At 41.7% G+C, this 25,649-nt stretch overlaps 1 protein-coding gene across 1 annotated transcript in view; it reads right to left on the minus strand.

The window, feature by feature from the left end:
- The window catches only part of ksr2 (kinase suppressor of ras 2), an 81,677-nt gene that overhangs the window by 14,551 nt on the left and 41,477 nt on the right, over window positions 1–25,649 (minus strand). The window contains 9 exon segments of the mRNA XM_047341070.1: window positions 1,711–1,780; window positions 3,903–3,944; window positions 4,818–4,986; window positions 7,612–7,721; window positions 7,982–8,002; window positions 8,716–8,801; window positions 9,141–9,224; window positions 10,441–10,510; window positions 24,035–24,207. Coding sequence (XP_047197026.1) covers window positions 1,711–1,780; window positions 3,903–3,944; window positions 4,818–4,986; window positions 7,612–7,721; window positions 7,982–8,002; window positions 8,716–8,801; window positions 9,141–9,224; window positions 10,441–10,510; window positions 24,035–24,207 — 825 coding nt within the window.

A 25,649-nucleotide genomic window follows, 5' to 3' on the forward strand; every position in this document is an offset into this window, starting at 1 on the left:
GTTCGATCTGCGCTCTAATGAGGGGATCCTGCCGGGTGCTGGGGGTGTGAGGCAGGCTATCATTAACCCTGGGACGAGGCCATTAAGACCAGAGAGATCTAACAGCTGCCAGAGCAAAGGAGGTGTGGGAGAGGAGGGACAATAGCATTAATTAAATCAGAAGAATATGGGTCTCAATGCCTCGTGAAAAGGTGAAGAATGAGAGATCGTGGGGATGTGAAGAGAAGAAATTATGAGAGGTGCAGAAATAGTAATGAGCAGACAGCCTCGTATATTCTCACAGATTTCTGTTACCTGCACTAATATGCCTGCGTTGATCAGGACTAAACTGGGGTTTATCTCCTCAGCTCTTGAGGTAAATAATGTGACGCTGTTTCTGAGTCATCCCAGTGGAGAAATTCATATTCCACCCGACCCCCCCGGCAGGGAGGCTGGATCGCAGAATGATCTACTGTAAAGACCAGAACAACTGCAACACCTTCACGACTCTGCAGAACTTACTGTAACGACGTTAGACCTCAAGAAAACATTTTTCTAAAGAGACGAGCAAACATGCTTGACGACAAAATTATTTTTTCATGGCGAACTGTGCAGATCTTACAAACCCATTTGACTGCGAGGGGCTGGCAGATTTCAGTCTTTGTGAAATGACTGGTTGTTTTCTCCACCAGCCCAATTACATAGATGTTCTCTCTATAGATGAATGTATAGATACAAGGTTGTGTTGTGTGCCCATGCAGCTCATTCACAATCTGGCACAGTGGGAACGCCAGAGACGCAATCTTTTCTCCTGTAAAGAAAAAACATATCCTTCACGCATTTGTGTGCGAAACTGGCAGATGAGCTTTACAAACATCGTAACCATTATGGTAATGAATGCAACAGTAACCATCTGACAAACCCTTTTCTAGTCCAACACAAATGGAGCCCACTGTGACGTGCATGTACCATTATTTGTTATCATACTTTCTTCTGATTCTTATTATTTCCAGACATTGCTTCCCATTCTTTATCTCAAAGCTGGCAGCTGCCACAGAAATGTGGTGTGAAGACATCAAGTACAGCTTCTTCTATTTTTTAAAAATTTAATCCACGAACATGTGCAGCCCCATGTCCTGTACCTCGACGCAAGACCTTTGGAAGACTGTGTTGATATTTCGAAAATAAAATTAACTGTGGCCATATTTGCTATTGATTAAACCATTAGAATCCATGGGTAGGATCCAGATTTCATCACAATTGACCGTGCGCTTGTAGAATCAGGTTCTCTCGCCCTGTTTCTTGTGATAGATTGAGATCCTGATCTAATTAACATCTGGGTCGAAAGGCATCTCATCATTCCTCCTCCTCTTCCGGTTGCTTTAACGCGGCCACTGGCTTCCTCAAAGAGCCACTGGAAATCCAGTTGGCATCCCAAGTGTAGCATGAACGAAAGGCCATGCTGACATTAGTCTCTGAGTATTCGTCATGTCGGCCCTCGCACTGAAATTGTCACCCAAATATCTGCTCCAATAAATCTGACTTGGCCTCTGACCAGCGGCCACAGAGAGAAAGAGAGGAGGAGGAGGAGGAGGAGAAGAGGGAGCATGCAGATGAGAGGAAGACGACGGAAAGAAGAGATGGGCCTGATGAAGATCAGAAGGACTGTTTTCTTTTAAAATGCAGTCATGCGGTTTCATTGAATTCCTCGGGTAATGAGATTCTGCTCACCCGGGTTCAGACAGGACGGGGTGCAGGATGACCTGCGGTGCTCTGCTGGGAGGAGCCTCCGGAGCAACATCTGCAAACAGTCACAAAATATCGATGAATTAGGATTTAAATCCTCAACATTGTTTGTATTGCTGTCAGTGGTTTTAAAAAAAGAAGTGGAAGGTATCCTCTGTAAGTGGGACAGATTTATCTCAGGCTGGATTTATAGTTCGGCATTAAATGTTTATGGTGTGGTTAAAGAATAGTAACTCCCTACGGCTGCTGCAGAGATACAGAGTCAGAGTGGTCAGCTTGGGCTGCTTTTGTTTTCACACATAAGCTTCTGATACCAGTGGAGACTTTTCATTCAGTTCCCATATAAAGTATACAGCTGAATGTGTGTAATGTCCCCAACATTCAAAAGGAAAAATAAGGCATCATGTTTTAATGGTTGAAGACACTAATTCAAGTTTACTGATTATCACAATACAGCATTTTTCTAAATGGTAAACACTGGTTAAATTTTTGCTATTGCTATTATGTATCAATATAATAGCAATAGTAAAATAGTACAGATAGTACAAATAATACAAAAGTATTATAGTAGTATAATAGGAGAATACTACAATCGTTTAGGTATTATAGTATAATAATAATGTCTGGTCCCTTCATGATAGAAGAAGCTTTGAGATAGAAAGTGTCGTCTTCTTCTTTTCAGTAAACAGTGAGACATCTGTACTGTGAACCCTCGGTTCACCGCTTTCATCAGGCTCTGACGTTATGAAAGAAATGACTTAAGTCTGGTGACTGCACAGAACTAACTCTCTGTTTAATAATGTGAAGGTAAACCTCAGGTACTGTGAAGGTAAACCACCGATGGAAAACGTAATTAAAGCAAGATACAGACGGCAGCAGGATAAACACTGAACAATAAATAAAACCCAAGCTGTTGAGTCGGGATTCCCTTAAACCAGCTTTAACAACTTCTACAAACTTCCAGGATTGTGTTGTCTGAAACGTTGATTTTGGAGATGCTGATGAAGAAGTCTAATACCTAATAAACAACAGTTCAACAGTTGAAAGTCGATCATGAAGGACCTACTGCACCATCATATAATGGAAAAAAGAGAAAGTTGGATTTTCCTTATACTCTCAGGATGCTCCTCTGTTCAACATGTAAGATGGAGCAGGGTCGGCCGTTGCTCTGTATTCACCTCTGAAAGACATCGGAGGATTCCTCGCCACGCTTGCCGCCTGCGTTGGCACAGTCCGACAATTTCTACCACAAAGTGGGAGCCACAGAAATCGTTCCCTTTGTGGCACGGTGCATTAGTCGCTGGCACCATCGCCTCACAGCAAGGAGGACCTGTTTCTGTTTTTTCTTTGTGGGGCCTGATTGGATGTGTGCATGGATTTACTCCAAAGACCAGCGAGCCAGGAGGATTTCAGGCTCTGAATGATCCAGGGGTGTGAATCTGAGCCGGTCGTCCACTGTGTAACTATGTCTGTGATCCCTGTGACAACCTGTACAGCTTATTCTGGCTTTCTAACAAAAAGCTTGGATATGCTGGAGTCCCTTGTGACACAGAAAGCAAACACTTGGTCAAATCACACTGGAATCGCCCCCTGGAGCTGTATGGATTTTTATTAATTTACTTTTTCCAAACCAAATTTACAGTCAATTTTATTTGACGAGAAAGTGACATTAGTTCCACTTAAGAGCGTAATGGCTTTAGATTGATGGGAGCAACAGTAAGTGGTAATGATTGACTGTGTTGTTATGCGGCTTATAAAAGGCAGCTGATTACATATAAGTGGAAGAAAGTATAACAGCACCGGTGGCTGCATTAGTCAGAACCAGGGAACCGCCGTGTGCACGGATTCCCAAAAAAACCCGTCTGCGCACATCTCGACAACACTTCACCTCACACCCCCCCAGGTCGTCTGAGCCGTAATAACCTGCCAAACGAGCGGAGGCTGGGTGGCACCAGTGTGGACAAAGGCAAAGGCTTTGACAAGTCATTAGGAGCCCGGATGAGGAGAGCAATGAGTGGGTGTAGGGGCCAAGAGTCTTAAAGATGAGACGAGATGAGGAGATGAAAATCACCATCCACATCAAAAGAACCCTTCCTCCCTCCTCCTCCTCCTCACTCATCCTGGGCTAGCAGCAGTGCATCATGGGTAGGGGTAATGATCAGTTACGAGGGACGTACCTGGAAAGATGAACTGTTGTTTGTATTTGAAGTAACTGGAGGCTGCGGAAAAAAGAGACAAATCAGATCCTAAGACCCAGTTCTACTGCACAGCACAAATTAGAAATCTCAGAAATCCTGTTTATTCACATGTAGGTTGCACATATACAGTTCTACATAAAGTTGCTAAAGGTTTTTTAGCCTTGGTAGCTGTATGGCTCAAAGAACAGCAAAGCCAGTGCAAAACAACATCTGGATCGTCATTATATGAAATGGCCCAAACTCAATCCACCTATTTCCTCTCGTGCCACCATTGGGTCGACTGTTAACATTGCTTTGGATTTGGGACGTTATCTATGTTGTGTTGTTTTGTTCAATAGTTTTTTGGGCTAAATTTGTAATAAGTCACAATGAATTAGTTATAATTAGTTGCTCTTTACACTGCAACACTGGAAACAAACAATTATCAGTGAGTCACTTCTAAAACCGAAGAAAACGTTGCACAATCAAAGGTCAAATTTGTTTATATTAATGCTCTCGTAAAATGTGAGTCATGAAGGGTTAATTGCTTCCTCGGTGACAAACACGTCGATAAAGACGGACCAAACGAAAAAGTCAAAATACGTCACAGAAGTCAAAGATTGGTTTGTTCTGATGTTTGTCCAAGTGTTCGTCCAAGTATCACAAAAAATGTTTGTGATAAGTTTTAATTAGTTATTTGATGTTAAAAATTAGGTAAAAGATCATGATTGACAACTGAGACTGACTCGTGATTGGTCGCACCGGTGCAGACTCTCAATACAACCGAGGTCAGTGGCACAAGATGGCTGCGCCCGCATCCAAGATATTTGGGCTTCATTTTTTGTACAGTGGGAGGAAGTGGAGGAGTACGCTGTCCGTCTTTATCTACAGTCATTGGTCAGAACTCTCTCATACCTGTCAAGTTGAACTGTTTCTGTTGCCGTGCCGACTGCGGGGAGGGGTGTAGGGGCGAGGGGGGCGTGGCACTGCTGGGCAGGGGCGGAGCTGGAGAGGACGGGGTGGAGGAGGTGGTGGATGAGGGATTGCTGCTGGAGTCCGGCTGGTACGGGACTGGGATGTGATCCTGACAAGACACAGGAAACAGAGGGTCAACGAAAAAGCCTTACTTAAAATTTCAATATTCTGGATATTGAAAGTTTTAAGATGAAACTCTTCTTCATTGTTCTCTGCATCTCAGTGAATTATACCACGTATCTAAATTGATTTTCTACCTTCCAGGCAGCACTTGGTTACATTCATTTCAAATTGAAACTCTCCTGACAGAGGTAATTCATCACAATGTGCAATATGCTGCCTTTACTTTCCTGACAAAGATGTGTTATCACTGTTTAAGTGTCTCCAAACTATCCTGAGTGGTGCATTCAAAGAAGCTCCAACATGAGGGGAAATACGTTTGGCTAATTGAATTAGGAAAAACTACTTTAAATTCATATCCTCCTCACATTTGTGCATATTCCAACTGTTCAATTAAAGCGATCGCATCTCACCAAGAAGGCTAATCTATCAGGGTTTTGCTGGAAGAATATTAAATAGTCCTTTGCGCTGTCTATGTCACCTCCACCTCCACCAGGGTCCAATCCAGTTTCTCAATAATCCTGCTCCAGGATCTGTTCAGGTTTCAAACTGAAGACGCAACGTCTCTGTTACCAAACTCGTTTATTTTTTTTACATCTACAACATCATCCACTGTCTAGACTCTGAGATTTCATTTCATTTCTAATAATGGCTTAATTTAATGGTTTCAGAACAGGTTCTACTCAACCGAAGTCTGCTTGAGTGCCACTTTTTTCAGTAACAACTCCTAAATTATCACTTTTTTTCAATACGTCTCTCCAGATTGAGCCGACTCTGCTGAAAAGCATTACATTAATTACAGTTGGAAAATGTAATCCGACAGACTGAAAGTAAGCAGAACCTGGTGGGAAAAAAAACAACTTGTACTGTGAAACCTCCGATGACAGAGCGTTCTTGAATGCAACAACAGATTTAACTGCAACGTGATGATAATGTAACTGACAGAACATAAAAGACGGAAGAAACTTTTCAGTGTGATGGATTACGTTCCTCGAGCAAGTTTATACGTCTGCGCTGGATGTGACGCGAACTCAGCGGCTTCCTGGAAGGAGGGAAATCAATCTAAAGATTCAGGCTACGCTTTGAAAAACGATCTGAAAAAAAAATGCAAAGTATATACAATTTATAATGAATGAAGTAAAAATCTGTGTACAACCAACTCTACAAATTAACGTTATAATAACAGCTGATAGTGATAGTATTACTATCTTTTACTGGTCAATGTGTGACTCCGAATGAAACCAGTCAAAGACAATTCTATGTATCTTCTGTGTATTAACAAGGGTTGGCGACAGAATTGTCTTCTACTAAAATATGTCTCCATTCAACAATAACATTGGTTATTGGACATACATTGCACACAAGGGAAAGTTTTAGTGTCACTGGAACTTCCAAGATTTCGATGCCCTCTAAAGATTTGCACAAATGCCCGAAGAAAACCTTTAGTGTCGTGCGAAGTTATTTATTATTCCGACCTTCCCATGGGAACAAATACAAACCCATATCTAAACTATCAAACTCAGCATTTCCACCGTCTGTAATCATATAGACTGAAACTATAAACAAGGAAGACAAAGGATGTGAATGTTGTGCATTTGAAGTGGTCTCACATTACAGGTTCACTTTCTTTCCATCATAGCATTAACAGCAGTTGTCAGATGTGCCGGCAGCAACACAATAAAGAAATCCATCTGTGTAAACATCAACACAGCTGAAGACTTTTATATATTTTCAATGATCTACCGGGAGAATGTCCTCCTGTAAAGAATGACCCCATAAGGTGTCTGTACGAGGAGGTTGGACGACGGGTTAGACGGAATTTCAAACGGCTAATTTCCCATTTCCAAAAAACCACAATTCGTTTTGTTTCTGACATCGGTGACTTAAGGCTCTAATACCAACAGTTCATGGGACTTACAGGAGATCTAGTCCTTCCAATTCTAATTCTCTAAACAGGGAGACAGGGAAAGAACAGTGGTGTCAAGCTGTGTGTTCACGTGCTGAAAACAGGTCAACTGGACTTGGTTGAGTTTCTTGAAGACGTTTCACCTCTCATCCAAGAGGCTTCTTCACTTCTAACTTCCAGGTATTAAACTCTGAGGGTCGTTAGGAGTCTTTGAGGTGATCTGAGTTGAAGGTTATTGTGATTGTGCCCTTAAGTTGTATTAGATGTGTTGACAAAATACAAACCCTCATTTCTGAAAACGCAAACTCAGCATTTCCACCTTGATGGTTTTGAACCGAGTTAACGAGCCTGAAACTGTAAACAAAGGATCTGCTTACCAGAAGAAAAGACAGTGGTGTGTTTGTATTGGTCTCACATTACAGGTTCACTTTCTTTCCTGACACGCAGGATTTCCATCGTCTTGAGTATTGACAGCAAACTTGTTTATTTCCTCTCAACAGGAGCAGCAGTTGTTAGATGAAAACATTGTGTGAGAAAAAAAAAATCCATCCGTGTAAACATCAACATTGCTGAAGATATTTCCGTATGGTTTCACGATCCCCTGGGAGTGACTGGATGACTCACAACCATTTTCCAGGGCTCCCAAAACGGAAAGGAATGTGATATGTAGGACAGGTTGTTACACACACTTCATTTCCTTCCACTTACCTTGTTGATTCTGTTGGTTTTGGGGAGCGTCTGACTGATGTGCAGGTCCGTGTACCTGAGCGGGTTGTTGATGTCACATGGCACTGATTCTGTCCGTACCAGACGAGCTACTTCGGAACAGAACCACAGGGGAACAATTAAAACACACAAGACAATACTCACCTAATAGCTTTAGTAAAATGGAAAGAAACTTATTATCAGGGTCTGCTTCTAACGTGAAAAATGAACAAAATGCCCTTTCTTGAACAACTTCCATTTGTTATCGCATACAGACACTGCTAAAATAATTCCTTAAAGCAAACTGTCTTTTAGAAATTGTCACTCTTGCTTACTAACGTAGGATAGAAGAAGTTTAATCAGTGTTCTTTACCTTGAGTCGTTCCTTGGGGATCTTATTAGGGGGAGAGGGGGAAGGGGGGCAGAGAAAGGACAAAAGAATCTCAATTCTGATAGCAGATAATGGATTTTTTTTCTTCAGCGCATGACGTAATCACATTTGTCAAACCTAAGTGGCTTCATTAATCAGCAGATATAACTTTTTATCTGCTACAACCAGCAGAAGCTTTCACTCTTTTAAAATTGGGAAATAACAGGAAAAAAGTATCTTCAGCAGCTCTCGGGACTCAAATGTATTAAAATATATGAATAATCATGAGGACAGAAAGCCGCCGGGGTTCAAAATCAGGAAATCTAGTTGTGTTCCTGATTAAAACATCCACAAACAAACCAGAACAAGTTATTTAAACAGTAATCAGTTAGGCTGCTCATAATATTCAGTTAAAAAGTCACTACTACACTTCTTTAGTGGTCAACAGCAAACTACTGTTGTACATGTAAACAGGTCAACTTTGGAATAACTGGGAGATCAGCATGCATTCAAATCAATGGAAACACAATTTACTTTCGCTTTCAAATCATTCCATCCAAGACGGTACTAAACATTGAACTGTTGAAGTACTGTATGTGGTATTACTGCAATGTATACTATTTTTGTCTTTCTCAAGAAAATTGAAAAAACTACATGGCTTTCAGAAGAATCTTAACATTTTACCATTTAAGGAATATGGGAAAGCTTTGAGTGGAAGGTTGCATGAAGAAAAATACCTTTGAGAGATTCTCGTCCGCCTCGCTGTATGATCAGTAAATGGCAAGGTGGGGCTTCTTTGGTGCATTTGTTGTGGCACTTCAGCCTGATTGCAAAGAAAAACACAGGAAATGGATTCAGTGTTTGTCTAGTTGCAGATCTACGCAGGAATTACTGCACCAGTTTGCACCAAATGTCTGATGGACAGATGAGGCAGAGACCAGGTAGGAACCCATTCAATTTGGGTTAGGGATATAAATATAGAAATTTTAAAAAATGTTGAAACCGACAAAAGATGCCAATTAGTACTTTACTCAAGTGGGATGAGAACTAAATGGTTCATGAATGTTTCGCCTTGAAAAACTAATAATAACAACAGATCTCCTTAAATACTTGTAAGAAGGCACGAATAACTAAAGACTTAAAAAAAGGCTTAATAACTTACTTGCAGTTTTTACATTTCAGTCCAAACAACATTCCCTTTCCACACACTATGCAGGTCTGGGACATCCAATACTTTGTGGAAAACCTGCAGGCAGAAGAAGAGCGAGTGAGATAAGGACATTTTTTTAAAAGTCAGAACATGGCTTTCAGCTTGTTGCACATCTGTGGGACACATAGCTGTGGGTTAAAGGAACACTTGCTTCTGCAGAAGGCCTCGCATTCCCAGCGTAACCTTTCTGTGAGGATGACAGACGCCTGAAGACGCTGCCTCAGAGAAAGTATTCACCCGCCCAATCTCCCCACACCTGCTGATTTGATTTGGACCCACTTCATTTTCATTTCTCCAGCAACCCTGTGCAAATGAACATCTCTGACGGTCGCTTAGCAGCGCAGCACTGAGGCCGCGGGGTTTACATCGCTGCAACAATCAGTCGTAGTTAGAGGAGCTCAGAGGCCTCCACCAATCTCACACAGTCCCACACAGTCACTTGTCAATCTAACAAATCCACAACGGGCTTTGCAGCAACAGCAATTCCCTGCACATACACGCCGAGCGGTTAAAGTGCATATGCGACCATTGGCTGTATTTACTGATGCTGCGGCTGCGTGCTGGCAGTGCGGCTGGCTGCTAATGGCAGATGACTAATGCAGTTTGACAGATTTCAAATCTCTTTATTAGGCTCCTCCTTCAGCTCAATTGACGGCCGCAGCTCCACCCGACCCCTGATGGAGTTCTTTGTGGATTCCGCTGTCAAATACGAACAGTGACGTGACATCAAGGGCAGATTCTGCATCAGGAAATGCAGGGAAAACGGTCCGACAGCCACAGAGGTGCAACGTGCGCCAGCTACGCAAATGCACTTCTCCTGAGAGGCAAACAATGCGATCAAGGGCACACGTTTGAAATATGCAAATTGGAGACGGTCAGATATAATAATGGCGTTTCTCTTAAAATCAGTACTAATCTTCAAATAAAAGCTCTATAAATTACATTTGTGCTCAGTTTGGCTGCGTGTGATGAGGCTCAGAGCTTCTCCCTGCACCTCCGTGACTCTCAGCTGCACAACACCCACGTTCTGGAGGCTGTTGAGATCCCACAACTACCGGGCTATTGTTTTACTTTTTTGATCAGTAGCATTTAGAGTCAAGCAGGGTGAGAGAGGACGAGAGAGACAGACAAAGACAGAAAGGGAGATGAGTTATGCAAGAGGCTCTTTTTTAATTGCACGGGAACTCTATCACATATGTATGAGTGTATGCACATAAAAAACACACACCTACACACTTTGCTTGAGGCCTACCTGTGTTTTATTGAGTTTCCCAGATCTCTTCGGGGAATCTGTGGGGACCAGCGAGGCACTGAGAGAGTGTCTGGAGAGGAGGAAACAGGACAGAGTCAAGGATGTGCTGTTTTTCATTTATGTATTTTCTATAAATGGTCAAACTGCATCAACGTCTTTCAGAACTGAACTGCATTATTTAGCACATATGTGATTTCAGAGAGTGAACTGAAGATGCAGCATTAAAACTGGCATTTTCCTGTCAGACTCAGTCGGTCAGTCATGACTCACAGTCACTGTACACGGGATGTTGTTGTTCAAGATAAATAGGTTGTTTAGGGTTAGGAAAACAAATCATGCTTCAGGTTAAATGATAATAACGCTTCCTGTCTGACGCACGATACACATATTCATATGTATATAAACAATGACTGACATGTATTTAAAGGAAGTGCAGTATAATGACAACTCAGCCTCCAGCGCATCTACATCAGGCAACAGCAAAGACTATACAGCAAACATGAAATGAAAGGCAGATCTGTCCAGTGACACAATGTTAAAATCCACGAATTGTTTGCATGTATACACACATATATGTTATGTGTGACCAGGGGTGGAGGACCTTTAGCCTCTGGGACGTATATGACGCATGAGACAATTTGACCTGTCCCACAAGACAATACAAAATAAAAGGCAACTATAGGCAAATATAATAAAAATAACACAAAGCAGTAACATTTCCTTCAGGGTGGTTCCTTCTGTCTGTTTGCCTGCAGGTCACAGGGAAGGAAACACATGAGGCTGTTGCATGTCATCGCTGACAGGCATCATGTAAAAGACAAAACCAGTGAACCTAATCCATGAGGATACAGTCAGTGATGAAAAAGGCAAATCTCAAGCAAGTCAGCTGGAGACACCAGTGGGTGAGTTGCAAGGATAAATGTGCTTGGACAAAGTAAATGCTCTTCGGTGTCTGTGTGCAGCTTTCACCAGGCGAACAGTCTGACAGGAGATGTGCAGGGGAGGTTTGTGGTGAGGGAGCTAAAAAGAAGCTGAAACATTTATCAGAAGGGGAATTTTTTGAGTTTGACGACTCTGCAAGAAGCTAATACACCTAAATAAGCTGCTGAGTTTGCAAAACTCCTTCAGGTATTCGGTTGAAAGGTTTCAGGACACGAAAAGTAAACAAAAGGAACTGAAAATACCTGTTAAGTGGTTTAATGTGGAACCAGCTGATGTGCCTGACGATGAAATCATTGAGCTATGAGACAACAACGATCTCCCTCTGCTAAATTTCTAGAACGGTCTGTGTGCTGTGATTCAAAACTCTTTAAAAAAGACCTCCAAACGTCTGTTCATGACTGACTGACCCAGAAACCACCTGATAGGAGCATCATCATCACTACCATCTGACATCAGAAGGAAAAGGAGAAGCAGTTTCAGATATCGCGTTACGGGTCAGAGTGACTCGACTGTAAGTATTCAGTAAATGAATATGGCCCCCAAAGGATGTCATGACAATTTATATGAGCCCTTGATAGGAACCCCCCCGTTGAATGACGAGGCTACTTTTGCGCTACCGGTATTCCATTGTGAGCAACACTAGCTTTAAAATGTTTTCACAACAAAAGCATTTCGCTCATCCCATTAGTGCTCACATCTGCCACCTCGGCGAACTCGGTGAGCATAGCAGCCTACGCAGCATCGCTGGGTGTGATGAACTAGCATTGAGAAGATAGTGAATTGTTATGATACGCTGTTTGACAATAATGGTGGAAAATGTTGACAAAATCATACGTCGTTCAGGAAAGTGCTTCATACAAACATATTTTTGCTTTTAGTGTTTCGTGTCAGTTTCTGCCCGAAACCCACATCGCCCCATTTCTGTTCTGTTCTGTTGCACAGTTTAGAAATGAAGGAGAACACTCAAGCAAAACAAAACATAAAACCAGTAAACGTATAGGGTATCAACATCATTTTCACCATAAGGTCACCACACTGACACGTTGTGAAATGTTGCTTAATACTCCACAGATTCAGGGTTGCACTGCTATGAGGTTTTAAGTTTGAAGAGCAGTATTATCGACAGTTTTGTCTTTTTTATTCCATGCTTTTATTCTTCCTTGTCAAAAACCCACATTATCCACAAGGCAATTTGACCACAGGTAGTTTAATTTACACCTTTTCTTTTTTCAAACTAGCACCCATAGCAAATAATCTAGTGACTTTTTGGACAAATGAGTGAAATGCATGTGCGTCTATAGTTAAAGGATAAACTAGAAACAAACTTTCTTGCCAGCTCCTGCTTTGAATGGAGAGTTTGTTTTCAGAAAACTGCCCAGTCAACAAATAAGCAGCTTTGAATTGATTAAAAAAATAAAAAAATGAAGAGAAAAGGAAATGATACAAATACGAGAGAAGTTGGAGCTGAAAAGTCTTGAATCATGTGTTATAATTCTATGCAGTTATTCATGAGTTTTATGTTACTTTTAAGCTGAATATGAATTCCTGCACTATAAGAGCTGGGAAAGTGAGTGAGCTTGTGAGTGAAGGGGGATGAAAAATAAATGAGGGAATTGTGAGGATAAAGTAAACAACCAAATCATCGCAAGAAATTCTCTCCTAAATGCATCGAACTCCGGAGGCTTCACTTCAATTAGGCTGAGAGAAGAAAAGATATCCAGGCCGGTTTCAGTCGCAGAGAAAACAATATTGCCAAAAGAATAACTTCGTCAATTTTCATATTTATGGACGCTTTATGAATTCTCTATTTCAAAGAAAATGAAAAAGACTTTAAGATTCATTGTTTAGAACAGCAGATGAAAGATGAAAATGTTTTTAAGAGTCTGGTGGTAGAAATATTGACTGATTGGTTGATTTTAACCTGGGGCGGGTCAACAGGAAATGGCAATGATGATTCTTCCTCACTGCCACATTCTGATGATAATTCTCACTGGCCTACACAAGCTGTCATGCTTTCACTAAACGCCAATGCGACCAAATATCTCTACTGAAGGTGCATCTTCACCCCCCCGCAGGTGTGATGCTGCTCTGAACAGATCTACAGCAGTTTTGGCAGCTTTAAATTAAACGTATCCAAATAAACAGGGCAACAGATGCAATGAGGTAGTAAAGTGGCCAATCAGCCTTGGAGGAGGCAATTCAATCCCTCATAGACTTTCATGACTCCATCTTTTAAACAATGATTCATATAGACGCTCTCAGTTCTAACAGCAGATAAAGATAAAGACAGCTTTGCATGACTCAAGTTCTTCCTCTGGTTGAAGGCCTCGCTCGCTCTTATTGGATGATTTCGAGGCAGCTAGTAATCGTCAGTCATTGTCAGCTCTAATCTCATGGCCCTGGTGCCACACAGCGTTTCCTGGTTCCTGAAACCCCCTTCCTCCTCCTCCAGTCTCTCCAGAGGCTTGGTGTCTTCTCCCTGCACTCCGATGCATTGCTCAATTACACTCAATCAACCTGATAACTCAATAAAGAGGGGGAACTGACATCATCTGCTTCTTGTCGGCCTTGTTGGCGACTGGCAGATGATTGGAGTTGTCAGCGGCGTGGTCAGGACTGTTCATCATCGTGTGTGTGTGTGTGTGTGTGTGTGTGTGCTGTTGACGTCGCTGTCTGTCTTCAATGACAACAGATGATTCTGACATCTTCTCTTTCATGAAAATAATTGCTCAGAGAACGGTGCGTATTAATCAGAACAAACCTCAGACGTGCTGCAGATTTAGTATTTGTGAGCATGTTTTTCGTGACAGGGTCTTGAATTTGTGCCTTTGCTGTAAAGAGGATCCTTCGGGGGTCAGGTCAGGAGTTGTTTAGTCAAATAATGTCTAAGATTTTGATTCCAACTGCACTTCTGTTACTATGGTATCTACAGTTAAGACTAAAATCTTAACTATTCTAACTTTAAAGTGTTTGGATCATGTTGGAATGGAGTTTTAAATAATAGTCCTCTAATAGTCCCCAGGTGTGATGGCCTAACAAAACACAAGGTAATCATTTTTATTTTGATGATGCCATGATATTCCATGGCACGGGGGAGTGGGAGAGTTTTAATGCACACGCACAACTAACTTCCCATGACAAAGCAGAAATAAAAAGTCATAGAAAAAAACTGCATTCCAGAGGTTCTACCACCATTTCATTAACCGACAAACAGAAACCAAACTGAGTGTGTATGCTCACAAACACACACACACACACACACTTCATGTGCAAAGTATCTTATTTTGTGTTGGTTTGTTGTTTTTGCATCAAGTGTCTATGCGACTGGAAGTTCATCACGTGTGTGTGTGTGTGTGTGTGTGTGTGTGTGTGTGTGTGTGTGTGTGTGTGTGTGAGACAGATGAGTCCGCGGGAGCTGAGAAACCCCAAGGCGCCAGACAACAGTGTCCTACTCCATCTTCTCTGATTGGCTTCAGCTTAATTAAGCCTGGGCCTTGCTTCACCCTCCTCCACCAGCCGGTCACATGACACTCAGCAGACCAGGAGGTTAAGCGTGTGCATGTTGTTGTGCACGCATGTGTGTTTTTGTGTTGGTTTAAAGGAGAAATGCATCCGCTGTCTGTGCGCAGGTTAAACATAGGGGTCATGTGTGAAACGATAAGATAGACAACTCAAGTCTTGGAGCCTATTTAGAGCTGAATGCAGTTCATTTGAAGTTAGACTGAGATGCCTCTGCCAGTGAGTGACAGAGAACTAAACACTGCTATTCCCCATGGACGAGGAATTTGTAGTCAACACAAGATGCAAACAACATAAGCACAGTCACTATCAGGGCTGCACAATTAATCCTGATCTCAATCCACAGTTATATGCAATGTCATTTCTAATTGACAACGATTCTGCAGAATTTGAATTATGACGGTGTTAACACACAGTAGAAGAAAACCAAAGGTGAAATCAAGCCAGTGAGAGAAATGTTTTTGCCAGTTGGAACTCCCTTTAAAAAACAACAACAATCTCAGCTGAAAGGTTTGAGGATCAACATCAAAACCTTGTAAAATACCGTTTATTTACCATTAACACAAACAGAAACGTCACCACAAAGTACAACCACACAAAGCTGTGGAGGCGAAGGAAACGTATAAACACGTATATAAACTAATACACATTCCATGAACAAAAAAAAAGAGCAGGAAGAAGAAAAATCTAATATCAAACCTGCCTATTTCATTTAAAAACATAACGTAAATACAGATTGTGATCTCAATTCTAAGCAACAAAATCTAGAATCAAATTTTATCCAGAATCGTGTCTCCCAGGATATTATGTCATCTCACCCTCATATACACTCATTATTTTCAGAATCATCAAGGTCCTGCAGCAGTTTGTTGCAGTTTGGATGAAGCCTTTAACCAAAGATTGCTTTTATGCAATCAACTACCAATGTGTCATCGAGACGTAATCAATAGCTTGAGACTAGGAAAACAAATCAATAGACGACATAAGAACTTGGTTTGAATATGAAACCGAAGCCTGTTTCACAAAATGAAAGCCTGACATATACGTAGTGTGGACTGGGCTGAGCAGCAGTAAAGTGAAAAAGGGACTGTAAAAGATGTGTGTGGGCGTCTGCTGCACAATGTGCTGCACTATAGCACATGAGTGTTACATGACAGACGTGGAACAGGTGCCGAACCCTCGTGGCCCCGGATCCTGAAGTGGTTTCATGAGACTCTCCACAAGGTGAAAGTCGCACATCTGAACAAGTATTTGTTTGCAACGGCTGCAAAAAAGCAAGAAGTAAGAAAAGGACGGAAGTACACGACAAGGTTTTTATTTTTTTTGTCTCTGTGTGAGGAGCGAAAAAAAAAATACTCCTGCGATGAACAGGAGACAAAGCCAGGTTCCACAGTTGCTATGACAACAGTTACACGCCGATCAGCCTTTTTTTGCAGAATATTGTGCTGTCATCTTTGACGAGCAGGAACACACACACACACACACACACACACACACACACACACGTTTACAAATAACTCTCAGAAAACCCTTGTGATGAATTTACAATCGCTATCACAGCACTGGAAAAATAGCAATTACCTTGGGTGAAACAAGTATCTCTGCGAGGCCTCATAGATAGTTGGCCTTTTAGGAACTAACAAGTTCTTAAGTGTGCCAGTGAGACAGAGGGAGGAGGGACGAGAACAGACGATGCCCTGAGGCCTCGGGGCTCCGTAGACACTTCCTCAGTTTGAGACACGACGGAGGCCAACCTGACACCACACGAGGCTTTCAGGTGACGTTACCCATCGTCTGGCAGCGAGAGCGAAGATCCATTGTTGGGAGAAATAATCGTTTGAGTAAATAAAGAAGTGAAAACTGATGAGACTGTCTTCTACAAGTTTTTCTTGTCTCTTCTCAAATCGAACAAACAACTTGATGAAGATGATTTAGTGTTGCTGACAGATGGGAAGTTTAAACAAGCAGCAAACAATGAACATTTTAAACTTCTGGTGCTTTTAAAATGCAACACCTCAGGCTAATAGGCTGTAAAAGCAGTTTGTTTGAATTGGCTGCAAGTAAAAGTGCAAAGTTTCCACAGAGACTAAAATCAAATTAAAGCCACTCTTCCTGAAATATTGAGAGAGAATGCGACAAGTCTGAGTGGGTTGCTCTGAACATTCTACACAACTTGTCTTGCCAGCCCCCTACTGACATCTGGAAAACGTCCGAATAAGCCCCTGTGAATACAACAGGGAAATATCCAGGAATTTCACAGCAAACAAGTGGGCGTGTTGATGTTTCTAGACCAAAAAAACAAATACTAACATCTCAGGATGAAAAAGAGGAGCCATACACGTATGAGATACTGAAGAAGACGTCAACTCGGAAAGTCCACGAGATTCGAGAGATTTTGGTGAAACGAACCGACGCCAATGTTCCTGTTGTTGCGAACGCGTCGGACTCAGACCATCTCCTGCTCTGATCCTCACACACGAAAGACAAACTGTCGGACCCCAATTTTCATGACTGAACATGGCTTAATTGTTTCTGGCAGCAAAGTTCACACTGGGACCGGGCGTCTTTTCACTGCAGATGCAGCGGATGTGCAGGATATTCCCACAGACTCCTGACGTGTGACAGTGTTTAACTCCTGGTAACATGGTGACTATTCAGCAGTTCAACTTGTCTGTTGACTCACATCCATGAGCTCCTCTGCAGGGTTTCATTAGTTCCAACGAGACAAGATCTTTGCACCAGAAATAGAGTCAATTATCCAACTGAAAAACAGTTCTCTTCACTGGTGACCTGATTCTTTATAGAAGAATAAGAAATCGTCACACATGTTTGAACAGTCCAGGCTGTTACATCACATAAAACTGGCTTTGTCCAAATACACAACAAAACATCAGATCATTAAAACAGAAAATCTATCACATTATGGAAATAAAGACTTATAAACAACATGAATTTATTACAGTTATATTATTGGTCATAATGAGTTTTTACTTGTAATGAGTAAAGTCCAGCAGGTAATTAAAAGCAGTGTCAGATCATTAATCACTGTTAGTGATCATGAAAGATGCTCACATAATATTACCCATGTTAATAAATCTTTAAAACAAATGCTGCCTCATTTTAAGTATCACCTATAATTGGGTTCTGACTATGCTTATATGTAAAGATGTATATAACCATGCCTCCTCCATGTTAGCAGATGGGACACTGACTGTCATTTGAGGTTGTTATTACAGTCCTAGGTAGATGAAGCTCCATTTTTTTTACCTCACCCAGATCAAAATTGTTTTTGTTGCCATTCTTCGTTTTTCAATTCTCAAAGGGAGCTTCGCTGTGGTATTACATTCGGTTGCTAGGAGATCTGTGACACGGGTGCAAGATACACGAGAGTGGATGACGTCATCGGAACACGTGAGATAAACACTGCAAGTCGTGCACCGAGCGTGTGAAGAACTTTTGGGCCATTTATAGCCGCAAGCACACACTCACACACTCCCACACTCTCTCTACCTTCCTCTCCCTCTCCATTACACACACACACACACATATAAGTTCTGCAGCAGGTGTGTGTGTGTGTTGTTTGAGTCGCGGCGCTGGTGCTGGACCTCCAAGTGGACACGATGCATCATCACAGGCTGAGGTGTCTGTTCCACCTGTGTGAGCTCAAACAGCCAAAGGCAACAGAGGAGGCCTGTCTGTGGAAAATGTCCCTCTGTGGCCACCGTAACTTTTCACAGTGGACTTATCACTGATAACGCCCAACTAATGTTTTAGACATCAGAGAACAAATGGCAGGGGCTCCTCCACTGAGACACCGTCTGAATGGAGGATGAAATGTAATCTGCAAAAGTCATCTGAAGTAACCGCTCCTCCATGTGCCCAGAAAATGATTTAGTCCTTCACATGCCACGATGTACGCAGGCACAGCATTGTTGAAAATGGACGGCTTCCTAAACCTCATTAACACAGAGCACATGTGACAAATAGCTTCACACATGTTCGGTTGTTTCTCTGTACACACTGCGTCTGTTCTGTGTGTGTTCACCACTGCAGCTCATTGCAACAAAGCTCTGTGAGCAAATCACAGCATGATTTCCTGAGGTTGGAGTGATATTTGCTGTTGGTGCAGTTTGCCTTCTTTACGCCTGATACCTGACAGCTCAATTTTGAATATTTAGTTGTTGTATACGTGGTTGAAATATCAACACACACATACTCAACGAACCCACTTGGACTAAGGAAACAGCAAATATTTGTGTTTTAATGATGCACCAGGTTGGAGATTAAAAAAATGTTTATCCTCTGTTTTATTTATGTACCAGCCTGTCAATTCTCTGATGTTTTAATGTTTTATTAATACAGTAATGTTGACAGAGATTAAATTAAATGATAATAATGAGAAAATAGTCCCACTTCATTTGTATAGAGTCAGTTTAAACACATGTTACCAAACAAGGAGCTAAAGAAGTAAATCCTCAATTCACTGCAGGTATTTGTTTATATATTATAGGACTCGCAGGACGTCACTGCAACATGAACACGGACAGGAGACCCTGCACTACAATGCATTCTGTGTAGTGTGGAATTTACGTAGTAGCTGGAGTAAAAAATGGTTCCATGTCATGTAAAGGCTTCTACATCTGCGACTGATGACACAAAGCGACGGTGATTCATGGCTGTAACAGTCGCTACTGAGCCACTGAGTGATTTTTATTGTACAGGGAGGAAGTGGATGAATGAACAAGAGAGTGGTTTTAGACGCAGCCGTTGTTGTTTAGTTTGTGCAGAGATTCATGCGCTCGACCAATGTTACATAATTAAATGTTTATTAAAAGCAAACTTATCAGAAAAATTAACGTCAGTGTAAAATGAAATGACACCATCGTGGAGAAAGATTCATTTGATCGGTGACATCTTTTAAATCACGTACACACATCTTCTTAGGAAAGCTTTTTAATAATTCAACGTTTTTTCTTTTAATATGTCTGTCTACCTGTTTTATATTACTATAAATTATAAATCATTGTTGGGGGTGTTATTTGATTTTTAATTTTGTTGTGTCATATTTGATCTTGTTTTAACTTTGTAAAGCACTTTGTAAAGTTGGTTTTGCCCATGTACCATCAACTAACATGGAGGAGGCAGGGTTTATGATCTATACTGCTACCAGCCACCAGGGGGCAATCGAAATGATTTGTCTTCACTCTTAGGGAGCTGTAATGCTGTTGATCTTTACATAAAGTCCTTAAGATAAACTGTTGGTCTAGTTTCTTTAAAATAAGGAACATAGAATAATTATATTTATTTTATTATTTTTTTTATGTCCCACTGCTGTGTGCCGATTTATTATAAAACTATTTACATCTTTTCTCCAACCACACAAGCAGAAATACTCTGGTGTGAATCCGCAGGAAGACACTGAGGCTTTGACTGGGCACTGACTCATCCTGAGCAGACAGGTTTGCTAACCTCAGCCGGTCCTGTGGGTCCTCCGCGTCTTTCGACTCAGATGACTAAAGAGATCCTGACGTATGAGATGGCAGCGATACCATAATCCCAAACATAGACCCGGGGATGGATATTTAGCCTGGCTGACCGGGCACACACACACACACACACACACACACACACACACACACACACACACACACACACACACACACACACACACAACACACACACACACACACACAAACACACATGCGCCTGTCCACATTCTCATGCAGCTCTTCACACATCAACACACGTACGCCGCTCCTGAAATAACAACTGAGGGTCTGAAGCCGAAAAAGAAAACATTTCAGGTTTAATTTAAGCACAATGAGCACTGAAAGATCCCGTCTCTGTTGGATCACTCACTTCATACAAACCCTATATTTCCTTTTTTCTTTTACCAACAAATACAAATAATCTAGATAAAGACATTTGAAATAGTACTGATGAGCAAATATAAATAAAAACATAAATAAAAAGAGATGAAGAAGAAGCTGATGTGCAAATTTGCAGCTTTCAGGGACAAAAAGCTTAAGCTCTACAGTTTGTTAAAAGTTGAAGCTATGACAGTAAAGACAGTTATAACATCACCTTGTAAAAAAAGTGAATCAACTGATAAAAAACTGAGATAAACCTTATTTTGCCTGCGGGGTTAATTTCTCTTAAAGTCAGTGTTGCACAACGGAGTCTGGCAGAACCAGACGGATCAGTTACACTGCAGGATCACTTTCATTTAAGCCAGACGCACAAACACTTGTCGCCCTCAGCGTTTACAACTGTAATCCAAAACCAACACAAGCGACAAAAGAGTGTTTTGTAACAGTCAAATCTGTATTTTGGAAAAGTTAACGCCTGAGGGGAGCCGCTCGTGTCAGGGTGAGAAGAAGAAGAAGAAGAAGAAGAAGAAGAAGAAGAAGAAGAGGTGATGCTGATGAGCGAGCGTGCCGACCAACAGCTGCTAAACCCGGAGAAACGTGGAAACAGTGTCCACGGCCGTCTTATCTGGGATTTTTTAAGTTTTGTTGTTCAAACAAAGCTGTGATACCCCCCATGTCTAACTCTGTGTGTTTGCAGGAGGATTTTAAATAAAGCAACATGTACTTGTTCCTAAAATCTCTGTGTACGCAAGACGTTCTATATCTCTGCTGCAGAGCCCGGAGCGGAGGAGACTCCAGCTCAGTGGGTTATCAGTGTGCACCCCCCTAAACACACACACACACACACACACACACACACACACACACACACACACACTCACAGGTGGAGACACAGGAGAAGCTGCATTGTGAGTGAATACAGAATTGTCGTCATTATTACCTCGAGCTCCGACTAAGCTGGAAGCAGGGCATTATTTTCTTTCCCCAGTGTGTGTGTGTGTGTGTGTGTGTGTGTGTGTGTGTGTGTGTGTGTGTGTGTGTTTGTGTGTTTGTGTGTTTGTGTGTGTAGGCGCAAAATAAACTCACACTTGTGGTTTTTCTATTCTGGTCCCTTTGCCTGTTTTGCTATACCTGAGTTTTACCTTTTAGGTGTTGCTTTCCAAAATGCAACATCAAGAGGTGATCACATAACTTGCAAAACAATAAAAAACATTTTTCAACGCTATTAATTTAGTTATCAAGTCAGGTTTCCACATGTCAACATATTCTCCCAAATTTCCAAAAAGTCAAACAAAGGTCGACAAGTGAAATCGTCCACAGCTTGTCTCTACTCTGACATTTTGTTCACGGCCAAAAGAGGGTGAATTTAATTAAGGAAAAACCAGGTGATACATGACTTTCATAAAAATGTCAGAGGTGTTTCCGTCCCAATAACAACGGTGACAGCTGCACCGGTGCTTGAGTGACAAAGGGTTGGTTTGTTTAGACGGGTGGAAACACTGATACTAACACATAGATGAACACAAAACAACTCCTGTGACACACTTGGGAGTCTGGTATCAGAATATGATCAAACCGACGGGTTTGATCGACCGACACTGGAATCTGACAACCAGCACTTCCTTGTACCTGGAACATGAAGCTGTATAACCATGTATTCAAATCTGAAATCTCCAACAGAGAGAATAGAACATGTCACAAAGGACCTGGAATCATGTGCCTGACAAACAAAGCTGCAGGAAGAACATTGATCTGTGAGAGCTCCCGAGGATTTTCACATCCTGAAGGGACATGGACACAAGTTTTGGTCCAATCTCCTGCTGTGAGCAGACATTTTCAAAACTGACTCTGTGGAATAGCAGCTGCAGATGCCATCATCATCACTACCATGTGACATCAGTCAGCAAAAAAACATTTCTCCAGGTTAATGTGATAGACGTAGAAGAAGATAGAATGTGAATGTCCCTTCTGCACATTTGTCCTAAAGGTTACTGTTGTTGTAAATGCCAATGTATTAAAAATATATATTTATTTTTGTATAGTTTCACAGCATTTTCCCAGAAGATCAGAGGTCAACCATTGTTTCAAATTTTTGAGGAGTCTTTAGTTTTGGTTGGCCAATCAGAGCAGACTGCGTTTCAGACAGAGGCTGAAGGGAGGAGCTGCAGCAAATGGACAGTTTGAGGACAGTGATGTTTTTCCTGAACATTAGAGCGTGAAAACCTTTTTAAGTGATAACACAAATAAAAATTTTTGATTATGAATATGAGCAGAATGTCTCCGTTAACCATTGATGAAGCTATTAATCACTAAAACTCTCTATAAAGACAAACTTATTAGAAAGTAGTACTGACGCCTTACTGCTTCTCTAAATACACAGTGATGATTTAGACACGGAGACTTTACGCCAACGAACCAGGTGTTTTGTTTTCGTCTCAACGTGTCTTTTTCAATAACGTCCCTCCTTATTTCTGTGTCCTCTCATGCATATGCTGCACGGTTATTCCATGTCATGCCTCCGCCAATAAATATGCACCGCTGCGTCCCACATACCAGTTAGTCAAGGTCTACAGCTATTCACACCACTAAGTGACGGCCATACATCACCCCTTTCCTTGACACGACCTCCATTACTTTCTATTTTGTCTGCCTTCCCCCATCTCCTCCTCGTCTAATGGCTTCCGCAGTACGCTCATAATGCATCGGCCAATCAGGCTGCCGGTGTGCAGCAACACACCACCTCCGGTCATTACGGCTCCCGGCTGATTGTTCATTTGTTGCGTTTTCCAACACAGACGCACTTAAGTATATTTTTAACAGAAAGAATTATGGTGGTAAGAAAAGGTTATGGGTATGTGAGCGGTGAGGGTTTTTTTTCTCGTCAACGTAGGGAGGTTGGTCAGGTTCTGTTCCCCCGAGGTCAGGGAAGACAAAAGACTGGGTTGGATTAGATTAATTCTTAGAGGGGGATGAGTTAAATACATCGATGTTTTCCACAGGGTCGGACGTCTTTGTCTTTGAAAAGATAAAACAAACAGATTTGGAGTTTCCAAATCCCAGGATCAGGATTTCAACCCAGGACGTTACTGCGTTAGGCGTTTTTGAGGAAGTGAGCAGACTGACATGGCAGAAATGAAACATTGCCTGCGAACTAAATAAGCACACGTCAGAAGGGATTAAAATATGAAAGAGATATATATTAAAAAATCTCATTTCATAAATGCTTGAGTGTGGGCTCATTAAAAAGAGACGAGGTCACTTACTTGCAGAGGGTGTTTCGGCGTGGACGGGAGGCGTGGAGGGGATGAAGGTGGGGAAGAAGAAGGATCGCAGGGACCTCTCGGTGTGGAGCGGTGAGCGCTGCGTGGGCAGATTCTCACAGCTGCCCACGCTGCTGTGGATCTTAAGGTTCAAGGGCTTGGTCTTCTTCTTGGCTCTGAGGGAAACGAGACAAGGAAAGCATTGATTACCAAACGATGGGTTTGAGCTCATCAAATTAGAGACGGAGAAAAAAAAAGCTTTTTAAATTCCATGTGTGAGCATGTTTGCTTTTGTCCTTAATAAATATGAGCTGTTTTACAAGGACACAACTTCAGACGGACGCGTCGCCTTCATTTGTTTGATTTCCAGATGCTTTCAGGCTCAGTTAAAACTTTGGATGAACAGCTATTGACACATTCTGGGACAAACGGTGAGAAATTACAGGAACGTGGCTCAGAATTTCTGCAGCATCGACAAAAATGCCGCCTACTCCCTTGCTTTTTTTAAAAAAGTATAAAATTACCCAAAACTCGCCCCAAAAATTCAGCGTCAACCATTTGGCTTCAGTGGCGAAGGTGCAGAGGCTTCAGTCGCAATCACACAGGAGAGGCACCAATTTCTCCACCCACATTAATCCATATACATCGACCATACTGCCACAATACATGTTGCATTCTGAGTAAGTGACTCTTTTTTTTGTAGAAAACCATCTCTGCTCCACCATTAGCTATCATTATTATTATTATTCTCTCCGCCCACACACACACTGGATCCCCCTCAGCTGAACGAGTTCACACAGGCTCTCGAGGGGTATGAAAGTCGCCCTGGGGGGCAAAGCGGGGTGAGAGAGAGGTACTCCGAGAAAAAGTCTTCCTCAGTATCGTCATCTTTAACGTCTGTTTAAACTCTTGATTTGTTATTGTAACTCGAGTCAGACCAACTTTTTTTGCTATGATAGAATTTATTTGGTTGTATTTGAGTGGGGGTTTTTTAAATACAGTGATTAAACTGTGAAATATTAATCCTCGATGACGTTTCTTTGTCATAAAGGTTTAATAACAACATCAGAGACTAATCAGGAATGAGGGGAATCCGGGGGCATCTGCCAATATTTTGGGGATTCACCACACAAAACACAGAGAGAGACACTTTTTGTAGGTGTTTTAGGTCCAGGCGACATTTTGGTTCATTTCTATTAACAGCTATGTGAACGCAGATAAATTAAAAAAGACGGTGGCCGATGTATTTCAATCAACATGATCCACTTCTCTTTCTCTCCACAAGGACCGTTCACCTGTGGGCAACCGAAGCCTCCAATCACAAAGCCAATTTGTGATTGGTCAAACCAGAAACTGGAAATTCAGTTAATTTTGAACATTTTTAAAAAGATCAAATCGAATTAAATTGTAGAAAAACATTAACAAAATTGAAGAAATATACATTTTTATCATGTCCCTCACCTACGGATTATTCAGAATCTGTTTCTGGAGGCTACGGTTATACTATCTGCATGTCCTGCCACAACTTGCAAACTTCACACAGTCAGAATTCTTGACGCTTTCAATTGTAAGTATCAGGCTTCACCTCATTGGGACAGCAAGAGTTTAATTTCATTAC

The sequence above is a fragment of the Hippoglossus stenolepis genome, chromosome 9 (genome assembly GCF_022539355.2).
Source record: "Hippoglossus stenolepis isolate QCI-W04-F060 chromosome 9, HSTE1.2, whole genome shotgun sequence".
NCBI lineage: Eukaryota > Metazoa > Chordata > Actinopteri > Pleuronectiformes > Pleuronectidae > Hippoglossus > Hippoglossus stenolepis.